General features: G+C 49.3%; 2 protein-coding genes across 4 annotated transcripts in view; one reads left to right on the top strand and one right to left on the bottom strand.

The window, feature by feature from the left end:
• rsph14 (radial spoke head 14 homolog) overlaps positions 1 to 19,270 on the bottom strand; it is a 72,872-nt gene that overhangs the window by 25,294 nt on the left and 28,308 nt on the right. Inside the window, exon 4 of one of the 2 annotated variants that reach the window (XM_088617897.1) lies at positions 10,673 to 10,753. The exons of the other annotated variant lie outside the window; for it this stretch is intronic. Within the exon in view, the coding sequence (XP_088474023.1) occupies positions 10,673 to 10,753 (81 nt within the window). The remainder of the gene's footprint in view (positions 1 to 10,672; positions 10,754 to 19,270) is intronic. 2 annotated transcript variants of the gene reach the window in all.
• The window catches only part of gnaz (guanine nucleotide binding protein (G protein), alpha z polypeptide), a 51,923-nt gene that overhangs the window by 7,863 nt on the left and 24,790 nt on the right, over positions 1 to 19,270 (top strand). Inside the window, exons 2-3 of one of the 2 annotated variants that reach the window (XM_088617901.1) lie at positions 5,101 to 5,180; positions 13,512 to 15,033. In XM_088617901.1, coding sequence (XP_088474027.1) covers positions 14,311 to 15,033 — 723 coding nt within the window. In that variant the 5' untranslated portion in view covers positions 5,101 to 5,180; positions 13,512 to 14,310. The remainder of the gene's footprint in view (positions 1 to 5,100; positions 5,181 to 13,511; positions 15,034 to 19,270) is intronic. The other variant, XM_088617900.1, reaches the window with a different exon arrangement.

Below are 19,270 nucleotides of genomic sequence, written 5' to 3'. Positions count from 1 at the left end.
GTACACCAGACCTGTACACAAGTCTTGCACACTGATCCTGTACACTGACCCTGCACATTAACCCTGTGCACTGACCCTGTACACCAGTCCTGCACACTGTCTCTCTACACCAGTCCTGTACTCTGACTCTGTATACCAGTCCTTTATACTGACCCTGTACACCAATCCTGAACACCTAGCCTGTATACCAGTCTTGCACACTGACCCTGCACATTAAACCTATACACTAACCCTGTATACCAGACCTTTATACTAACCCTGTACACCACACCTGCACACTGACTCTGTACAGCAGTTCTATACACTGTACACTGACCCTGTACACCAGTCTTACACACTGATCCTGTACACTGACCCTGTATACCAGTCCTTTATACTGACCCTGTACACCAGTCCTGTACACCAGTCTTGCACACTGATCCTGTACACTGACCCTGCACATTAACCCTGTGCACTAACCCTGTATACCCATCCTGCACACTGACCCTTTACTCCAGTCCTGTAAACTGACCCTTTACACCAGTCCTGTACACTGACCCTGTACACCAGTCCTTTATACTGACCCTGTACATCAATCCTGCACACTGACCCTGTACACCAGTCCTGCTCACTGACCCTGTACACCAGTCCTGCACACTGACCCTGTACAGCAGTTCTATACACTGTACACTGACCCTCTACACCAATCTTGCACACTGACCTTGTACACTGACCCTGTATACCAGTCCTTTATACTCACCCTGTAGACCAGTCCTGTACACCAGTCTTGCACACTGATCCTGTGCACTGACCCTGCACATTAACCCTGAACACTGACCCTGTACACTTACCCTGTATACCAGTCCTTTATACTGACCCTGTAAACCTGTCATGCACACTGAACCTGTACACCAATCCTGTGCATTCACACTGTACAGTGACCCTGTGCACTGACCCTGTACACTGACCCTGTACACCAGTCCTGCACACTGACCCTGTTCACTAACCCTGTATACCAGTCCTTTATACTGACCCTGTACACCTGTCCTGCACACTGACCCTGTACACCAGTCCTGTACATTCGCACTGTACAGTGACCCTGTACACTGACCCTGTACACCAGTCCTGCACACTGACCCTGTACAGCAGTTCTATACACTGTACACTGACCCTGTACACCAATCTTGCACACTGACCTTGTACACTGACCCTGTACACCAGTCCTTTATACTGACCCTGTACACCAGTCTTGCACACTAATCCTGTACACTGACCCTGCACATTAACCCTGTGCAATGACCCTGTACACCAATCCTGAACACTGACCCTGTACACCAGTCCTGCACACTGACCTTGTACACTGACCCTGTACACCAGTCTTGCACACTGATCCTGTACACTGACCCTGCACATTAACCCTGTGCAATGACCCTGTACACCAGTCCTGTACACTGTGTCTGTACACCAGTCCTGCACACTGACCCTGCACATTAACCCTGTATACCAGCCCTGTACACTTACCCTGTACACCAGTCCTGCTCACTGACCCTGTGCACAGACCCTGTACACCAGTCCTGTACACTGACCCTGTACACCAGTCCTGTACACTGTCTCTGTACACCAGTCCTATACACTGACCCTGTACACTGTCTCTGTACACCAGTCCTATACACTGACCCTGTACACTGACCCTGTACATCACTCCTGTACACCAATCCTGTACACTGACCCTGTAAGCCAGTACTGCTCACTGACCCTGTACACAGACCCTGTACACTGACCCTGTACACCAGTCTTGTACACTGTCTGTGTACACCAGTGTTGTACACTGACCCTGTACACCAGTGTCGTACACTGACCCTGTACACCAGTCCTGTACACTGACCCTGTATACCAGTCCTTTACATTGACTAATTACTTGACTTAATTGACCCTGCAAATCAGACATACTAAATTTTCTGAATCCAGCTGAATATTCTTTCTTGTTTAGTGCTTTGTACTAGCAGCCGATCAAGTGCTGTATTACTTTCATCAGCTGGAATAGTAAAGAACTTCTTACAATACAATGAGATTTGCTGTTCTGTAGAAAAAGATTGTGACACTGTGCCGGATGTTGGTAAAGCCCAGAGCACATATTGACCAACATGCAGGACTCTCATATTCCATTCTCTTGTTTTGCAACTAGTGCTTTGCCTCTGAGCAGCACATACACCAGTTATGCCTGTTTCAGCTCCTTCCAAAGGCATCTCTGTGAATATCTACAGTAGCATCACAAGATGCTGGAGGTGGTTTTCTGGACAGGCCGTGTCTCTGAGAGCCTCCTGGGGCAGTTACCAGGCTTCATGTCACAGATGAATCATGGACAGTATTGCACAGTTCTCCAGAGGATACGATGCAGGGCTTGTTATCAGGATTCTGTAAATCTATATGGACAAAAGCATATGCTAAATGACTAATTATTCGCACATCTTGGTTGGTAAATGGAGCCGTGGTAGCTCAGACGGCAAAGGGCGTCTAGCTCCTGACTGGAAGGTCCTGGGTTCAATCCCAGGTAGGGGGAAATGATGTAGCTTGCTCTAATTTCTTCCAGATGGCTCCCAGGTCCACTCAGCCTGCTTTCCAAATGAGTACTGGGGGTTAATCTTCTGGGGTTAATAGGCTGGCCAAAGCATGATGCTGACCACATCACCTCCACCTCCAGTGTCGGATAGTCGAAAAAAATGGTGGCCCTTGCCCCCCATTTCCCTCATGGGCCTTTATGGCCTGAAAAGGGACCTACTTACCTAGGTTGGTAAATATTGAGCTCAGCTGAGCCTGGTAACTCCTAGGAATTTTGTGGTTATTACTGCAGGGTTCTTTGTGCTAGTACAGACCTTCAGACTCTTCCTGTGCGCTAGAGCAAAGCATGTGTTAGTCTCAGTCAGATTTGCTTAGTTTCATCCCTCTCAAGAGCACAAGTTCTCTCCCCTGCCTTGTAAATCCCTGTAAATCTCAAAGCTTCCAGGTGCAAGACACTTGTGGGCCTCCCTCCAGAACGCAGGAGGACAGAACTTGCAGGCTCACTCGGGTCGGGTCACACTGGGGCAGCCCCAGTCCCAGCCCAGGCAAGCGCAGTGAGGGGAAGTGTGCACTCTTACAGTGTTAGGATACACCATCAGACTAGCTCCTCGTGAACTTCTGAATCAGCCCTGCCTCCTGCCTGGCCTGTGGTGGCCGGCTGCAGCTCAGCTTGTTGGGGAGCAGGCTGGCCTCTGCGCAAGCCTGTCCAGCACAAGCCAGCTGCTATGGCTGAGTACGTTTGTGCTCTAGCTGGTTTTGAAGGGTGGCTTGTCTGCTCTGGAGGATCAATATGTTTTTTGCCAGCAGTTTAATTTCCTGGATTGATGAATCACAAACACCAGCTCTCCGGACTATCAGGCTGTGTGCACTGGTGCTCTCTGGGCTGCACGCCTGTGGCAGCAGAGCAAGAGATGAAATGAATAAAGAAGCACAGATTTGACCACAGGCATCTGGAGTGTTATTGCAAGTTCCAGAGATGGTCTGCTGATTAAAAACACAGAGTGAATTATGCCCACACACAAGGCCCCGACACAAATTAATGAGCAATGGTATCTATTGATAGTTGTTACTTGCAGACCCAAATAAGCAAATAAAAAATTAATAATCCACATTGACTTTTCTTTTTGACTTTGGTCATGTGGTATTTGTGTAAGTCCTCTAGGAGTGAAGGAAAGAATGGATCGTTCATTGTGTATTTCACAAGCATAGTTAAAAGACAGGGTGACGAGAAATTAAGTAAATAATCTAGTTTTTTCCATGCACACTCAGTGTGTTTCTGTGAGTCTTTGTTGTCTCCAGGGAACTAAAAACAGGCGTGTGATCTGGGTAAATGCATTCTGGTCTAGAGCTGTAAGGCTAGGGCTGTCAAACACCCATCATCATGCAGAGGCTACTCCTAGAAATTCTGTCTAGGAGAAAATTGATAGGTCTGTCAATATAAATACAGTACCTTAACGTGCCAACAGGGGGCACCAGGTACAGCTGCTCCACCTTTCTTTACGTCTGCAGTACCTCTCACTACATCACAGCGCAGAGGCTCTGAGGCCTGCCTCTGAGGCTTAAGGCCTGAAGGCCCAACAAACCAGGCCCAAGTCTTTGTTGGCGTGCCCTGTCTTCCAGATACCAACACCAGGAACCTGGCACTAGAAAAACTGGACAGTTCTACAGTTTTCAGGGATTTTAATGTCCTAGCTTTTAAAGACATCTTCTAGTTTGTTAATTGTTTTCAGAACTTACAGGCCATCAGTATATATCAACCTATCTATTATGAGATATACTGGACAGTAGGAGCACTAATCAGCTCAGACAGCACTCTTATTAAGGTCATTAGCAGGGCATTGCTGAACCTTGACCAATGACACAGGTGTGTGTGTAAGATCAATCACTAGGGATTCTGGGATACATGAATATTAATTAGTGCTGACTGTTGAATACTCATTAACCCTGAAAAGTGTTCTTTAAAGGAACTCCCTAGCTATCCAGATTCTTCTGTCTACCCATGTACCCCCATGTACTCCTGTCCAGTCTATCCATCGCTGCGCCCAGCTCTCTGTGCCCACCCTGTGAGGACAGTGCCAGTGTGTGTTTTGCAGTTCCTCCAGCAGTTTTAAAAATGCATCATTGCACAACAGTGTGTGTGACCTACTTTACAACAACTCACTGCCAAAAGGGTTGAAAGAGGGAAACAGATAAAAAGCAGAAAAAGGAAATAAATAAAATGCTGATCTTGTTAGTGCCATTTGGTATGAGGATAACTAGATTAATCTTGAACCCAGGGATTATTAGTCTCACTGATAATCAGATTGGCTCTGCAGAATTCGGACTCTTTAAAGTACACTCGGTATGAAAATAACACTGCCAAGACCGGAGGAACTGCAGTATGTACTGTAGTCCAGCCATGCAATACATCCTGGGTATGAAGGTTCTTTAGCTCATTGTCCGATCACAATGCTACAGGAGACAGCCCTGTCTTTTGACTCCTCGTTCTGCACTTTTCAGCAAAAAAAAGTCTGTATCCACAAAACTTGTTTTTTTGTTCTAATTAGACTTTTGTCTTATTAGAGCTCATCAGCATGACACAACTACCTGACCAGTGACGCGGATGTGTTTAAAAATCTTAGAAATAGCACTCTGGGTGGGAGGTAAGAGCCACTTTAATGAGTTCTAATAAGAGCAAAACAGTGACCTGTATATGAGCAAAAAGACCCAGAATTCATTGCAACTGCTGTTCTTAACTCCCACCCTAACCTGGAAGGGCTTATACTCTAAACCACACAGTGCAGACTGATGCAAGCACAACCAAAACTGTATGGATCAATACAGGGTTGAACGACACTGGCCTGCCCATACTACAGTGCCCAACACAATATACTGGTACAGAGGTACACTATTATAACCCTCAAACTTCTAAAGATACAAGTAAAATCTGCTTTGTGTGTGACATCAGAGTGGCAGCCTGGAGTGAATTGAGTGTGAGCAGCTGACAAGCGAACAGCCACAGCCATAAAAACACTGCTGTGCTCTCCCTATACACATGCTCCACTCTGAGACAATCGAGCCCTTATCATGTGGGCTTCAGCATGTGACTGTATGACAAATGACACTGGAGAAAAACGTTGTCTTCTATTAAGGAAGCAATGCTCACTTGTTCTGTGCTCAGACTTAAAAGACCTAAAAGAGAAGAAATCTGCTGCACTTGGGACAATCTGTCTCCCACTCACCACCCCAGAGCTGAAGATCTATTTACAGAGCACTCAGTCCATCACAAGAAGAGCTGATGCATTTTTAAACACAATGGCAACGGCAGGCAGCAGCTGAATGGAGGCCTTAGCCAGACAGGCAGTTATGCTCTTTAAGGAGTGCTTAACTACAGCAAACTGCGTGCCGGCATACAGTCAGAACACAGTCAGTGCTGTGCCGAGTGTCAGACAAGTGAACAGGGTGACAGCGCCCCCTACAGGGCATGGGTGGAGGGGCACCTTGGTGATGCAAGCACGAAGAGAGTAAAAAAGGAGCAATTAAGAATACATGTAATGGGATATATATGTCATGCATGCACAGACATCCCTGCAGAGATTCTCTTTGCTGTGTAAGGTCTGCAGTTAATTTTTTGTGCCACAATATACTGTATGAGGGCCAACCAGTAATGGCGAGTTTATATGTCTTGTTCAACATGCATTTGCAGATTAATGGCTGTGGGGCTCTGCAGGAATATTCTGTAACTCGGCAACATGACACAGAAAAGTTATATCTTACAGCATCAAGAGTTTCATCACTTTCCTGTTGTGACTTAATCTTTTATAAAATGTGGGGCATTACTTTCTGGGTGATCTTCGTACTTTTATCTCGCAGTACTCACTTTATTTTAATACGTCTCATTTCCAGCTTCAGCTGGATTGGTTTTGTCACTGCATTAGTCTGCATTACACTGTAGTGACACTACATAGTCCTTACAAATCGCTGCACATCATTAGGAAAGAGAATCACAACCCGCCCCATAAGACCGAAAGTGAGCTCATCTCCCTGCTGCTGAAGAGCTTGTTCTAATCCCCCTGTCAGCACGGAGCCCCAGCAGAAAGCAGCGGCGAGGGCCTGCCGCCTCGTGCTCTGCCATCTGTCTGCCCAGCCCCATCTCTCCGGGCCAGGAGACACAGGCGCTTGGCGCGAGCAGATTCACAACCTTCCAGGGCCACAGTTTGGTCGAGGACAGGAGCTTGACACCCCCGTCTGCTCAGTGCAAAATGTTTTAATCCGTGTCAACAGCTATTACCACTGGGGACGTGTGAAAATGTGGAGAGGATACCGCAGCGCTTATGAACATTTAAGAACTTCTCTCCAAAAGCCGGGCTCTGTGAGACTAAACTCACAGACAGCTCCTTTTAGAGCAAATTTAAAGGAGACATCCACAAGACATTGTATCTTGGCTACCTCTGCAGATACAGTCAGGATGTTTGCAAGGACATACATGACTGAACGGAAAATATAGATGAAGAAGCTGCTCTCCGGCCCACACAGGGGGCTCAGGTCAGCATGTCCTGGGGGGCCCTAATCCTCAGCCATACACAAAAGCAAAGCAAACAAATATTTTTATCATGTTCAGTCATGTAAATGATACAAGAACAACAAGAGTATTTTTTAATAAATTTCAACGAATCTACTTTAGAAACTGACCCCGCGCTGACGTCCTGGTGAGTGCATGTGGGCTGTGCAGGCTGGAAGGGGAGCAGAAATCAAGACTGACATGCATTCACTGATTGCATTAATTTTTGTGCCCGTTATTTTAGAAGCTGACAACCGCACAACTTGCAGCTCTTATTTACTGCTGTCATTATTATTACTAGTGTGGCTTGTTATCCATACAGTCCTCTGCGGACTGCTCCTGCTCTCTCCAGGGTGGCCTGGGAAACAAGAGGATCTATTCAGGCTCTCCAAACGCTGACACCCCGCCAGGTGTGTCTGCAGGCAGTTCACAGCGCGTTCAAACGGCGGCTTTGTGTGAAGAGCTTATGAGATGCCTCGAGAGCTCAGGGACAGTGCATGTGAGTCTCGTTAGTGGAGATTTCTCTGACTTCATGACCACCCCGCAGGTGTGGCTCTTTTCTCTGTGTCTCCTCTCTGCTGGAGAGACGGCGCCAGTTCTCCCTGTGTCCCCTCATTGCCACTCTATTCACAGTGTATTCCCAGAGACCTTCCTGTTGTACTGACAGCCGAGCCACGACGGCTCTCACTTTCCTCACTTGTAAAGCAAAGCAAGCCATGTGGTCTCAGATGTCATCTCCGTTCTCCAGCAACGTACCAGAATACAAGAACAAATGACATCAGAAACCAATGAGGCAATCAATCAATTCTGTGATTGCCTGCTAATGACTGAAACAGCCAAGAAGGTCTGTCCATTTTGTGCGGCTGCTGCCAAGTCATGCCTTATGCCCGCAGCTGGCTACAGATACCTGACACCACTCAGGGCTGAGTCATTTTGGGCACCAGCACACTGCTTATCTCCCTGCCAACGGACACACGCTTCGCCAGGCGCTCCTCAGAGAAGACGGCAGGAGGTGCCCAGATGGGCTCAGCCTGGACAAGCTCGATTCTAGGAGAGTCTGGCCTTGTCTACGGGAGACACACTGTGTCCTTGGCCCCTATGTGCTCGGACTCTCACAACAGCACACCAGCAACAGCAGGAAAAGACCAGGACTGCTCCCAGTCTGCCTGTTTACCTGTGTCCTCCTTCTTCCCACACTCTTCTCCAGAGGCCCTGGCATGACCTTGCTCCTGTGGGCCACTATGCGGTTTTTGGGAAGAAACAGAGACAGACACAGGCAGGGAGGCTTCTCTCTGACAGTGACTCACACACACACTCCCTGCAGAGAATGAGCTGTATAGTTCTGTTTTATCACTATTTAATGTAAAAGAAAAATCTACCATGGAAAAAGCAGTTATGAGCATTAAGGTGTTTGCACACAAGAGTCTGCCTCATTAGTATGTAAAGAAGAGCTTTGTTGTTAGTAACTAATTGACCCCAAGTGTTGTTGAAAGAAGCAATGGGATCAGCTTTCACAGCTTTTAGGGAGATACAACTCTTCGATGAGCAGGGGAAACTGAGCTCAGAACCCAGCTTTGCTCCGCAGCCGTTGAGAAATCGCTGCAGGCCGCAGTGGAGCTACCGACACCGGGGAGAGCAAGCGTAGGACAGGCTGTAGGCAGCAGGGGGTGAAGACCCAGGCCAGGTGACCATGCTGTTTAAAAGGGCCGAAGCCGCTGGAGACACTGAGGGTCACCTCCTCGCCACGCTGCTGTCCAGGCCAGGTTCAATCCCCTGGCCCCTGAGAGAACCATGGCACTGAATGCACCACTCCCCGCTGAGGCACAGGTTACACAGCAGAACACTGCAAGATTACCATCATCTACAGTGAGACAACGCCCAGTGTGGCAGGCTTGAGGCTGGTGGTTTGTTGTGGTTGTGCGTAGTTTTAACTCCTGGCTCTCTCTGGCTCAGGCCTGGGTGAGCCAGGAGTCAACATTCTGGCCATGAGGTCGAGGTAATTAATGAGACACATGCAGAAGCTGACCTCCAGCAAGCTCTCAGTACATTGCAATATAAGAAGATACAGAGTGGCTGGGTTTCATCCGCAGGTCCGTCAGCAACTGTGACCATGACTGAAAGGCAGCAGCTGAAACAGGAAGCACTGGAGTTCATGACTCTGCCCTGTTTCAGCTGCTTCAGCAACATGCCACTGCTGAGCCTCCAGGCCAGCTCTATATCTGCAAGCCCACCACCCTGACGCTCATGAGGTTGTCCGGGGCTGGCTGGCTGTCTGAAGTCCCATCACAAAGAAGACACTTAGACAAGTGCAGCAGGTGGCGTGACAGAGTGTCAGGATACTGAGCGATGCACACAGTAGCTACAGTCGTGCTGCCCTGCCTGCAGAGTGGCAGCAGGGCGGGCCTGTGCCTCAGAGCTCTCTCCATCCTCTAGGAGGGAAAACCTGGGACAGATGTGCACTTACACCAGATGTAAAAGGAGAGCTCTGCACTGCTAATCCTGCAGACTGATTGGTGTGAAAGGGACAGATTATTGCCCTGACACAGAATCCTGGTTCTAGGATAACAGGAAGCAGGAGGCGTGAGCTAGTGGACCTAAAGAAAAATAAGGGCTGACATCTGCAGCAGAGAGTTTCCCTGTGGTATCAGTCAGCACACACCTGAATGCAGACTGACCACAGCGGGCCTGCTGTCAAACAGATGACCTGATCAACTCCAGTCGACTCATCACGTGTCTGGAGAGGCAGGAATTCTCAGTGGTGGGAATGGCAGCAGTGCACATTGCTGGGGAGTGTGCGAGCTGGGGGCAGGGCTGGTTGCATGCTGTCCCTCCCCTTTAATGCCTCACGATGGTATCGCCACCAGCAGTCGCCTGGTGTGATTGTGCACAGAGGACGGACAGGGGCGTCACTCTCCTTTCTCCTATGAACCCTGTTGCCCCTTCCTCTTGTGAGCTGTTGACCTATCAAAATAACACCCCTCCCCCACTGTTATTGATCAGCACCTTCTCACTGTGATCAATCAAAGCACTGCCCATCAGTATGGTGTTGTCATTCTGCATGGTGCACTCCTCGACAAACCTGTAGGCAGTTTCTGGCTAGTCTGCGCATCATCTGCACTCAGGAAGCGTATCTCAGTGAAGGTTTCGGGTTGATATGTGTGTGTTGATTGAGTGGTCTGAATGTCTGTGACCAGGTGACTCTGGATTTCTGCCAGTACGAATCTCACACACAACAATTGTGCTGAGCTGCTGGGCCTACTCAAGGAAGAGTTTACAGCTGAAACACAGAGGCTCTAAAAGGTGCTTGCTCACCTGCACACCCACACACCTGCAGACCCACACACCTGCACACCTGTGCACCCACACACCTGCACTCCTCCGCACACACACACCTCTACACGCACACCTCTGCACACACACCTGCACACCTGCGCACCCACACACCTGCATACCCACATACCTGCACTCCTGTGCACCCACACACCTGCACTCCTGCACACCCACACACCTGCACACACACACACACACACCAGTACACCTGCACACCTGCACTCCTGCGCACCCACACACCTGCAGACCCGCACACCTGCACACCTGTGCTCCTGCAGACCTCTTGCTTCAGGACTTCCCAAGTTCTCCCCCAGGGCCAAAAGCGCTGCCTGGGAGACGCCAGAACTGGGAACAGAACAATGACAAAGGCCTGGGGTAAAAATATATTAAAACAAACACAAATTAAAATCAACCCAATTAAGCAAACAAAGAAATGCAATTAGCATCCCAAGGGCACAAAGCGAAGGACAAGAGGCAGCAGCAGGGAGTTTGTCAGTTCAGCCTGACCACATCCTGAGCTTTTACACTTTTAGATTCCTCACCTTTCTCTACTGCCAAAAGCATTCATGTCTGATATGCATTCCTAGTGCAAAATCAGTTTTAATCTCACCTCTGGGAGCCTGCCTTTACCCCTGGATTTGGGGCGTGGTAGTGGCTCAGTCTTCCTCTGAGAGGAGCAGAAGGACAGATGCATGTGCTCAGAGGCTGCGAGTGGAGCCCCGGAGCACCTGTGAGAGTTGTGTGGGAGTAGACGGCATGCAGCCTGCGAGTCTGACTCCCGAAGCAGCAGCTGAGGGAGGGCAGGGAGATGCATGCTGCTGGCCTGTCTCACCCACATCAGGGCGGCAGTAGGTTCTACATATTGTACCAATGGTGCAGAAAGAGGCACAATACTCTTCATCTCCATTTAAATAAATGAAATGAATCAATGAAGGACCCCTGAGATCCTTTGCGTCAGCAGGGAATACAGCACAGTGCCGAGTGAAGGACTGTTCCCGCGTGGCGGCTGCTGGCCTGTGCCTATCAGCTCTCAGTGTTGGGTACCTCTGCACACCGCCATGCTGTACAACAGCTTCTCGAGACAGGTGCTGTAAGAGAAGGAGCTGAACACCGCACACGGATCAGGCGATTGTGTCTGCAGCAGACAGAGCACTCTGCTGAGGCCCCTCCTCGGCCATGGGCATCACAGTGAAGAGAGGCATCATGCTGGGAGACAGCCCACTCAGGGGTCACCATGCTGGCCACAGGCTACTGTAGGCAAACAGCTTCCACACGACACATCGGCATTCTACAATAAGGGAAAAATTCAATATGCTTTGTCAAAGCTTATATAATTGGTCTATTTATTGCACAATACAGTCACTGTTAAGGATCTGGTCGTGATAAATTGTGCTTTTATTCCAGGGCTGTATGGTGCAGAGGGAGGGGGGCTGGGATATGTAAGAATCTGGTGTGGGCACCCTGCACTTCACCCTTCAAGAGAACAGAAGGCTGGGGCTCCAGTGTTATTTGGGGGAAAATGTAGACATCCCTCCCGTCATTCACTCTGTGATTTATGGATGTGCTACAAAGCTGCAGAACTCCTAGCCTCCCCCATTCGCAGGCATCAGATCCCCGTGTCTTTTCCGGGCACCAGAGGGACAGTCACACACAGGGAAGACAGCCAGGCCCATGCCTGAGGCAGAGCGCAGGGAGGCAGAGAGGAAGGGGTCTCCCACTGGAGGACCAGCAGTGTGACTTCCTCTTTACCAGCAGATGAAGCGAGACTCTGCTTGGCGAGAGCTGGCAGACACGCAGTGCAGGCTGGGAGGAGGAAGCAGCTGGTGACCAGACAGAGGCTGGGGGACAAAGCTGTAACACAGCTGTTGTGTTTGGGGTGTGGTGGCAGCGAGGCTGGGGTCTTTAAAAGAGATGTGTGTGAATGCAGAGTATTCCAACTAGCTGACACACTGCATCTTGTTACTGTTTCCTCTATGTTTGTAGGGCTTTTGCCACCTCAGGCAGAAAGGCAGGCAGACAGGCCCTGTGCTGGGACACGTTATCACTTGGGGTGTCCTGTGGCGTGCAGTCCATCAACACCAATTACACACGTACAGCCCAATCTGGTTCAATTCTTTGAAAAAGAGAGACAGAGGCAAGTGTCCACACAGATAAAAAGGCACCCTCAAAGATTCAGGTACTGTACTGTAAATTGATAAGTGAAATTAGTTTAGAAGAACAGTCTCTGACAGTGGTTATTAATGATGACAGTGATGGTCCAGCTCACTCCCTGTTTGCAGGACTGGGCCAGTCCGAGCTGGGCCAGGGATACGTCCACTACACTGTGCTCAGACCACTGCCATTTCAGATTCTTCTGATGTTCCCCAAAACTCTGAATCTTACAGATTCTGCTTTTTGGTCTTGAACGTACGACTGCAGGACAGGCCCAAATTCATGAGCAGTCCCCTGGATGTATGAGCAGGCTGCTCTTCCCAACACCCTCAACTTGCATGAGCATTGCGGAGCCACAGAGAGACTCCCAGACAAGAGGCCTGGGCAGATAGCAGCCACGCAGTTATTTTCTTGCGTGACAATAAAGATTGCGTCTGATGTCATGTTTAGAGCAGGGAAATGTTTCCAGCCAGAACTGTCCCGCTTACGAGCACAGAGAGCAGACACACGCCTCAGCCTGGCTCCCACACGAGAGAGAGAGAGACACTCCTGTTCAGTTACAGGAAAGCAGGAAAATAGCTCTGAAATAACACATACTCAGACACACACATACCATCCTGACGCTCACATTAACACCCAGAATAACTACAACAGAGCTGGAGCCGGCAGAGACAACGATTCTGAACCCGTGTTTTCTGCTGATGAGTATCTCTCATGCTTTAGTGCACTATTGGTCAACACCAAGACCGAAGAAAGCATGTTTAAAATGCATCACTGTTAGCATCTCAACACCTGTTTATTGCCATTTATTCCTTTTCTTAATTAATTTTCACAGGGGAAACAAGCTTGACAGTGTGGGTGCCGACTGGACTGATCTCAGCCGCATCAGCTGTGCTTGTTTTTGTCATCCACTGTCTAATTAATCTAATTATTTATTCATTGACTTTCACAGGGAGGAATCGACCCTGTCCAGAAACAAGACGGAAAGACAGTGTGAGGCTCCCTCTACCACCAGCTATTCTGCTGCTGCTCAGAGCACATCCCCCGATCTCCACGGAGACCAGGAGACACACAGAGGAAGGAGAGAGGGAAGAGAGTGGGGAGAGGGCCGGCGGATGAGTGCGGAGCCAGGGCCACAGGCAGGAAGGGCTGTGGAGTAGCCATGCTGGAGGGGCACGAGGAGAGTCATCTGTACCCAAACACAGGGCTGCCACGCAGGAGCCACCCGGCCTTTTGCTGACCAGAATGTGCTGCTGCCTGCTCAGGAGAGAGAGGGCCATGATATGACATCTCCTGAAGACTGGACCAATCACCGGCTGCCGAGCACCGTCGTTCCCCCCTGCAGGGCCCAGGCCAGGTGGAGCAGCCCCTGTTTACCCATCAGGCCCCGGATAACTGTGTGCTTTGCAAGATAAGGAAGAAGCACCTGGCTCCAGGTCTGTAAAAAAATTATCCCAACTCTACCTGTCTGCTTCAATCATTTCCAGAGCTGCTTCGGAAAGTGGAAGGGGGAGGAAGAAGAAACCCGAAAGCAGAGGACGGGGAGCTCTTCTTTCTTACTTACAGATAACAGGGGAGCAGGGAGAAGGAGGAGGAAGAAGGGAAGGGACGAGGCGAGGCTGCTGCTCCTGCCGCAATTCCCCTTTCCACTCCTCTCCCCTGTGTCACATTCACAGCCCAGCTGCTCCACTGCCGTGCCGGGTCTGAAACTGCCTCTGCTTCACCCCTCCACCCCTACCCCAGAGAGGATCATGGGATGTCGTCAAAGCTCTGAGGAGAAGGAGGCCGCGCGGCGATCGCGGCGGATCGACCGGCACCTGCGCTCAGAGAGCCAGCGGCAGCGGCGGGAGATCAAGCTGCTCCTGCTGGGCACCAGCAACTCGGGCAAGAGCACCATCGTCAAGCAGATGAAGATCATCCACAGCGGCGGCTTCAACCTGGAGGCCTGCAAGGAGTACAAGCCGCTGATCCTGTACAACGCCATCGACTCGCTCACCCGCATCATCCGCGCGCTGGCCACGCTCAAGATCGAGTTCCACAACCCCGACCGCGCCTACGACGCCGTGCAGCTGTTTGCGCTGACGGGCCCCGCCGAGAGCAAGGGCGAGATCACGCCAGAGCTGCTGGGCGTCATGAAGAGGCTGTGGGGCGACCCGGGCGTGCAGGAGTGCTTCAGCCGCTCCAACGAGTACCACCTGGAGGACAACGCCGCCTACTACCTGAACGACCTGGACCGCATTGCCGCTCCCGAGTACATCCCCACTGTGGAGGACATCCTGCGCTCGCGGGACATGACCACGGGCATCGTGGAGAACAAGTTCACATTCAAGGAGCTCACCTTCAAGATGGTGGATGTGGGCGGCCAGCGCTCTGAGCGCAAGAAGTGGATTCACTGCTTCGAAGGCGTGACAGCCATTATCTTCTGCGTGGAGCTCAGCGGCTACGACCTCAAGCTGTACGAGGATAACCAGACGGTAGGCTGCCGTGACACGAGTACCGCCGTTCGCCCGTGGGCACGCAGGCGCCCGTATACACACGCATGCTTCGACACACAGATTTGTGTGCCTCTTGCAGGGTACAGTCAGGCTTTCCAGCCTTAGTAATTTTGGATTTTTAACTGTCTACAATCGCTGTACACGGACCTCAGGAATTGTGCTGTACTACGCGCTGACAGCAGGTCACTGTAGCACAGCAGGCCAGCCACACAGCACATTCCAGTCAGCCATATGTCCAGTCACGACAGGGCCCAGTCTGTGGGGCTCTGAAGGAAAACCAGAAGCACCTGGTTAAGCTACATGGGAATCGCCAGCATGTTTTTTAAGGTTACAGTTGTACTCATCTGAACAGCAACCCCTTCCCGCCTACTGTAGGTCTCCTTTAGCCCAGGACTGTGTCCAACTGAAATTAGATGGGACGCCCATCCAGTAAAGAATATCCCTGTTTGTGAAAACTAGCAGGCAGGCTGTCAGGACACACGGTCTCCTGTGTTCAGCAATCAGAACCCCTGGCTGAGAAGCCCCTGAAGATTCTCCTGGCCTGTCGGACTAGGAGGACCCAGTCCACTTCATGGGGAATACAAGCAAAGCAGCCCCCTTCCCAGAAGGAGCAGGGCTCCAGAATCATATCTGATAAGTCAGTGGTGAAAAATGAATCAATATAATTGTTTGCCCCAAGAAATCAAGACTACTGTATGGCTGGCCTGGAATTAAGCACATCTTTCAAACCTGCTGTTGTGCAAGTGCTGGACAGCTATTTCAGACAAGTTGCAACGTAGCAAAGTGATAAGAGGCAGAGTGGAAGACCAAGGGCTGTTGTGTCTGGCTGCTTGCACCCGTGCGGGCCAAACCGGCCTGTAGAGGGTAGAGAGGGAGTGTGTACGGGCAGGACAAGACAGCGCGCAGGCCTGGCCCCTGAGAGGACCCGTCCTCTCTATGAGCTGCACCTCCAGAAGGCAGGAAGACAGCCTAGTCTAGCTAGTAAGAGCCCCGGGCCAGTGACCATGAATCTTCTCTTTCTACAGATTGGGAGCAATTGTGAATTATTGATCAAGTAAGCAAGGGATTTGTTTATTTAAGGGAACTCTGATCCTTGAGGATTAAGGGTCTTGAAATTTTTGTATCTCTAAATTGCTTAATTTGACAAATCATCTGATTTACCTCCATAGAGACTGTTATCAACACTTAGAAATGAATCAGTGGTCGTCCACTGGACCTCTTTAGCAGCAGAAACACAGTCCCATCTGGTTTAAACACAGGGCGACCATGAGGAGAACCGTTGCTTGATCATACCTTCAAGATTATTATGTTGTTGTTTGCAGTTACTAACACAAAACACAATAAATGGATTATTTATTTTTGTTAATAAGGAATTTAAATATTCACAACCACTCTCCCAAACAAACCGGTTACATTGATCAGCTGTTTGATCTGATTGAAGATCAATAGCATGAGTTTGAAGCACATAGTCATCAAGAACCAACATCCACCTTGGGTGACATGACCTGTATTAACTTGCGTATTAATTATCTTTCCATTTACTAGCAATTTTAAAATCCTGTCCTATCTGAGAATGTCCTAATGAACACAGAATGATATGACCATTCTATTTAAACATCCACTAAGCAGGGACTTGGGAACCATTTAAAACACTCATTAAGCTGCTGTATGTCCTTCAGTCAAAGGTATTATAACCCAACAATCCACATGGTATTACAGAATACAGTGCTGAAATTCTGTATCAATAATTTGTGGCTGCAGTCATGAGCAGTATAACAAACACATTCGCTCTTGAACATGAGGAGTTTGAACCACTTGCCTGTCCAGCCCCGAACAAGGCAACAGCACCAGTCACGAAGCTAGAAATCTGTGGATGACTTAATCAGCAAACACTGAGCTTTAAAAAGAATGTTCTGTGGTAAATAGCAATGCATTAGAGCAATGCAGAGGTCAAGACTTTTATTGCTAATAAAGGGCTAATGTGAAAGCCAACTGACTGAAAATGTGGGGATTTCAAGAATGGCTCAGCGCCCAGCCAGTCTGCTGGTGTATTGATCTGGATAACAGGGCAGTGTTCATTCCCAGTCACTGGCTGCATGGCTTGACACCCTTGTCATCATTTAAAATGACTACACGCACTCCAGTTTGTGTCTGACGTTTAGGTCCTGTAGTTTCAAAGTCATGGCTTGTGGTTGGTAGATCTACGTCAGAGAAGAGCGATTCTGTCCAGCCCATTCCATGCCCATCACACACCCACAGGCCAAACCGGCAGGAGTAAGGAAAGCCAGGGCCACTGAGACCTGGAATATTCAGGGTAATATGCTACAATCTGCCTGATAAGCTTAGTATTACCTTTTCTGCAGGCTTATTGGGGCAGCCATGAGTGATAATTTGCTGGTAATGAGAGATGGTGGGCGTGCTGTTGTGCAAACAGGAAGCCCAGTTCCTCCTAGGGGAGACAAGGTACTCGAGTCAGGACCACTGGTGCTACTGGTTTCGTTCCAGGCAGGCTCTGCAGACTCAGGGGCTCTGTGTGTACTATACGATTGAGGGCAGTCAATGTTCAGTGGCACTGCAGGATGTGGAAACACGCTGCTCGTTAAAGGGGAACTACAACGCTATTTTCATATTTTGGGAGATAAATCTAATAGAAATATTGTTTACGATTTCAACACGGTTTTGCCAAAAAATACTATTACTTGTTAATGCTACATGCAGATCATGTTGAAATATTTCTGCGGTTAAATGCTTGCTGCACAACCTGTTTTCGCTCGTACATCACAGTACATTAGTCATGATGCAAACCTTTGAGCAGGAAGGGCCGAATCATGTCGCAATTCGTGGGAACTTGAACGCTAGTTTGCAACAACATGGTGACTTACAGTACTTTCACAGAGTTCATGATTTTGTGCCTAATTCGAAAATTGTAATTTCATTGTAATGTCAATGTCAATGAAATCATTTTGTTACTGAGATTTAAGAAGCGTTCTGAGAAATTGAGGCTGCAGCTCCCCTTTAGCTGCCAGTGCTTGCATAGCGCCCTTCAGCGCTGGTTCCCCCAGAGCTCGGGCTGTCCCGGAGGACAGTAAGAGAGGCCCCAGTGTCGGCTCATGCCTCGTCAGAGCCTTCAGCACTTCGGTTATGCAATTGCCAAGTGGGTCGAAGATTTGATTCAGTTCCATTCAGCCCTGCTTTCTAATGGACTTGAAGGAGAATAAACCATTTAAATCAAGCACATACAGTAAGATCTCCAGCTGGAATAAAGAACCATAGGACCTCAGACGAGCTTTGCAATAGTACAATTAGCACCATGTCCCTGCAGTTGGCCAGGCTTTGCTCAGCATGTTTACAGAGATCCTCCCTTTCCACTGGAGGATGGGGCAGCAGGTACAGAATCAGCTGCCGCCTCCTAGTCAGGCTGCGCTGGGAGCTGTGGGGGACAGCAGTTGTCGCCTCAGGGGTTCAGGAGAGGCAGGGGGAGACACAGACAGCGAGGGAGAGAAGAGGACAGAAGCAGGAGGGATAAATCAGAGAGGGTGGTGGTGAGGTAGAAAGCTACGGAGAGAGGGAGAGGATAAAAGAGCGAGAGGTGGGGGAGGGAGAGAGAGGAGAAGGCATCCTGAACTCTGACCCTCTCCTCCTGTGTGATGGTGCCCTAATTGCTGGCTGTATTATGCACTCTCCTCCACACAGCAAGAGACAGAAGGGGGATTTAAAGCACAAGCAGCTTGTCACGTCCCAGTGCTTTCATTATTCTGAATACATGATGCAATTGCTTTCATCCCTCCACAACACCGAGGAAAAGCCTGACTCGGCTGGCAGCAGAGGAGCCGGAGGTGCTGGACAGAACCTGAAGAGCAGTTTCAGGAGCAGAAGAGAAGCCAACTGATAAGCAAACAGGAGGCTCATTTATCTTTCTGCAAACAGCGGCTCTCCCGCACAGGGTGGGAGGCCGACTAATTAAATGAAGCAATTTGTTGCTTTAAAATAAAGAAACTGTTTGCACAGGCTAGGAAGCAGCCAGGTTTGCTCATCAGCACTATCAGAAACAGCTGTAAGGTTAAGAGCAAGCTAACAGAGAATAAGTTCTTAGGATAAAAACAGTTTTTCTAAAGGATGTTTAAGAGATTCTTTGGAGAAATTGGGGCATCACACAGTCTATTACTGATTATCCATTTATCTTCTACTTTAAAGAAAAGTATGGAAAAACTATGAA

Source organism: Lepisosteus platostomus, chromosome 24, assembly GCF_059453375.1.
Source record: "Lepisosteus platostomus isolate fLepPlt1 chromosome 24, fLepPlt1.hap1, whole genome shotgun sequence".
NCBI lineage: Eukaryota > Metazoa > Chordata > Actinopteri > Semionotiformes > Lepisosteidae > Lepisosteus > Lepisosteus platostomus.
The sequence above is the reverse complement of the archived record's forward strand: the minus strand, read 5'-3'. Positions and strand labels throughout refer to the sequence as shown.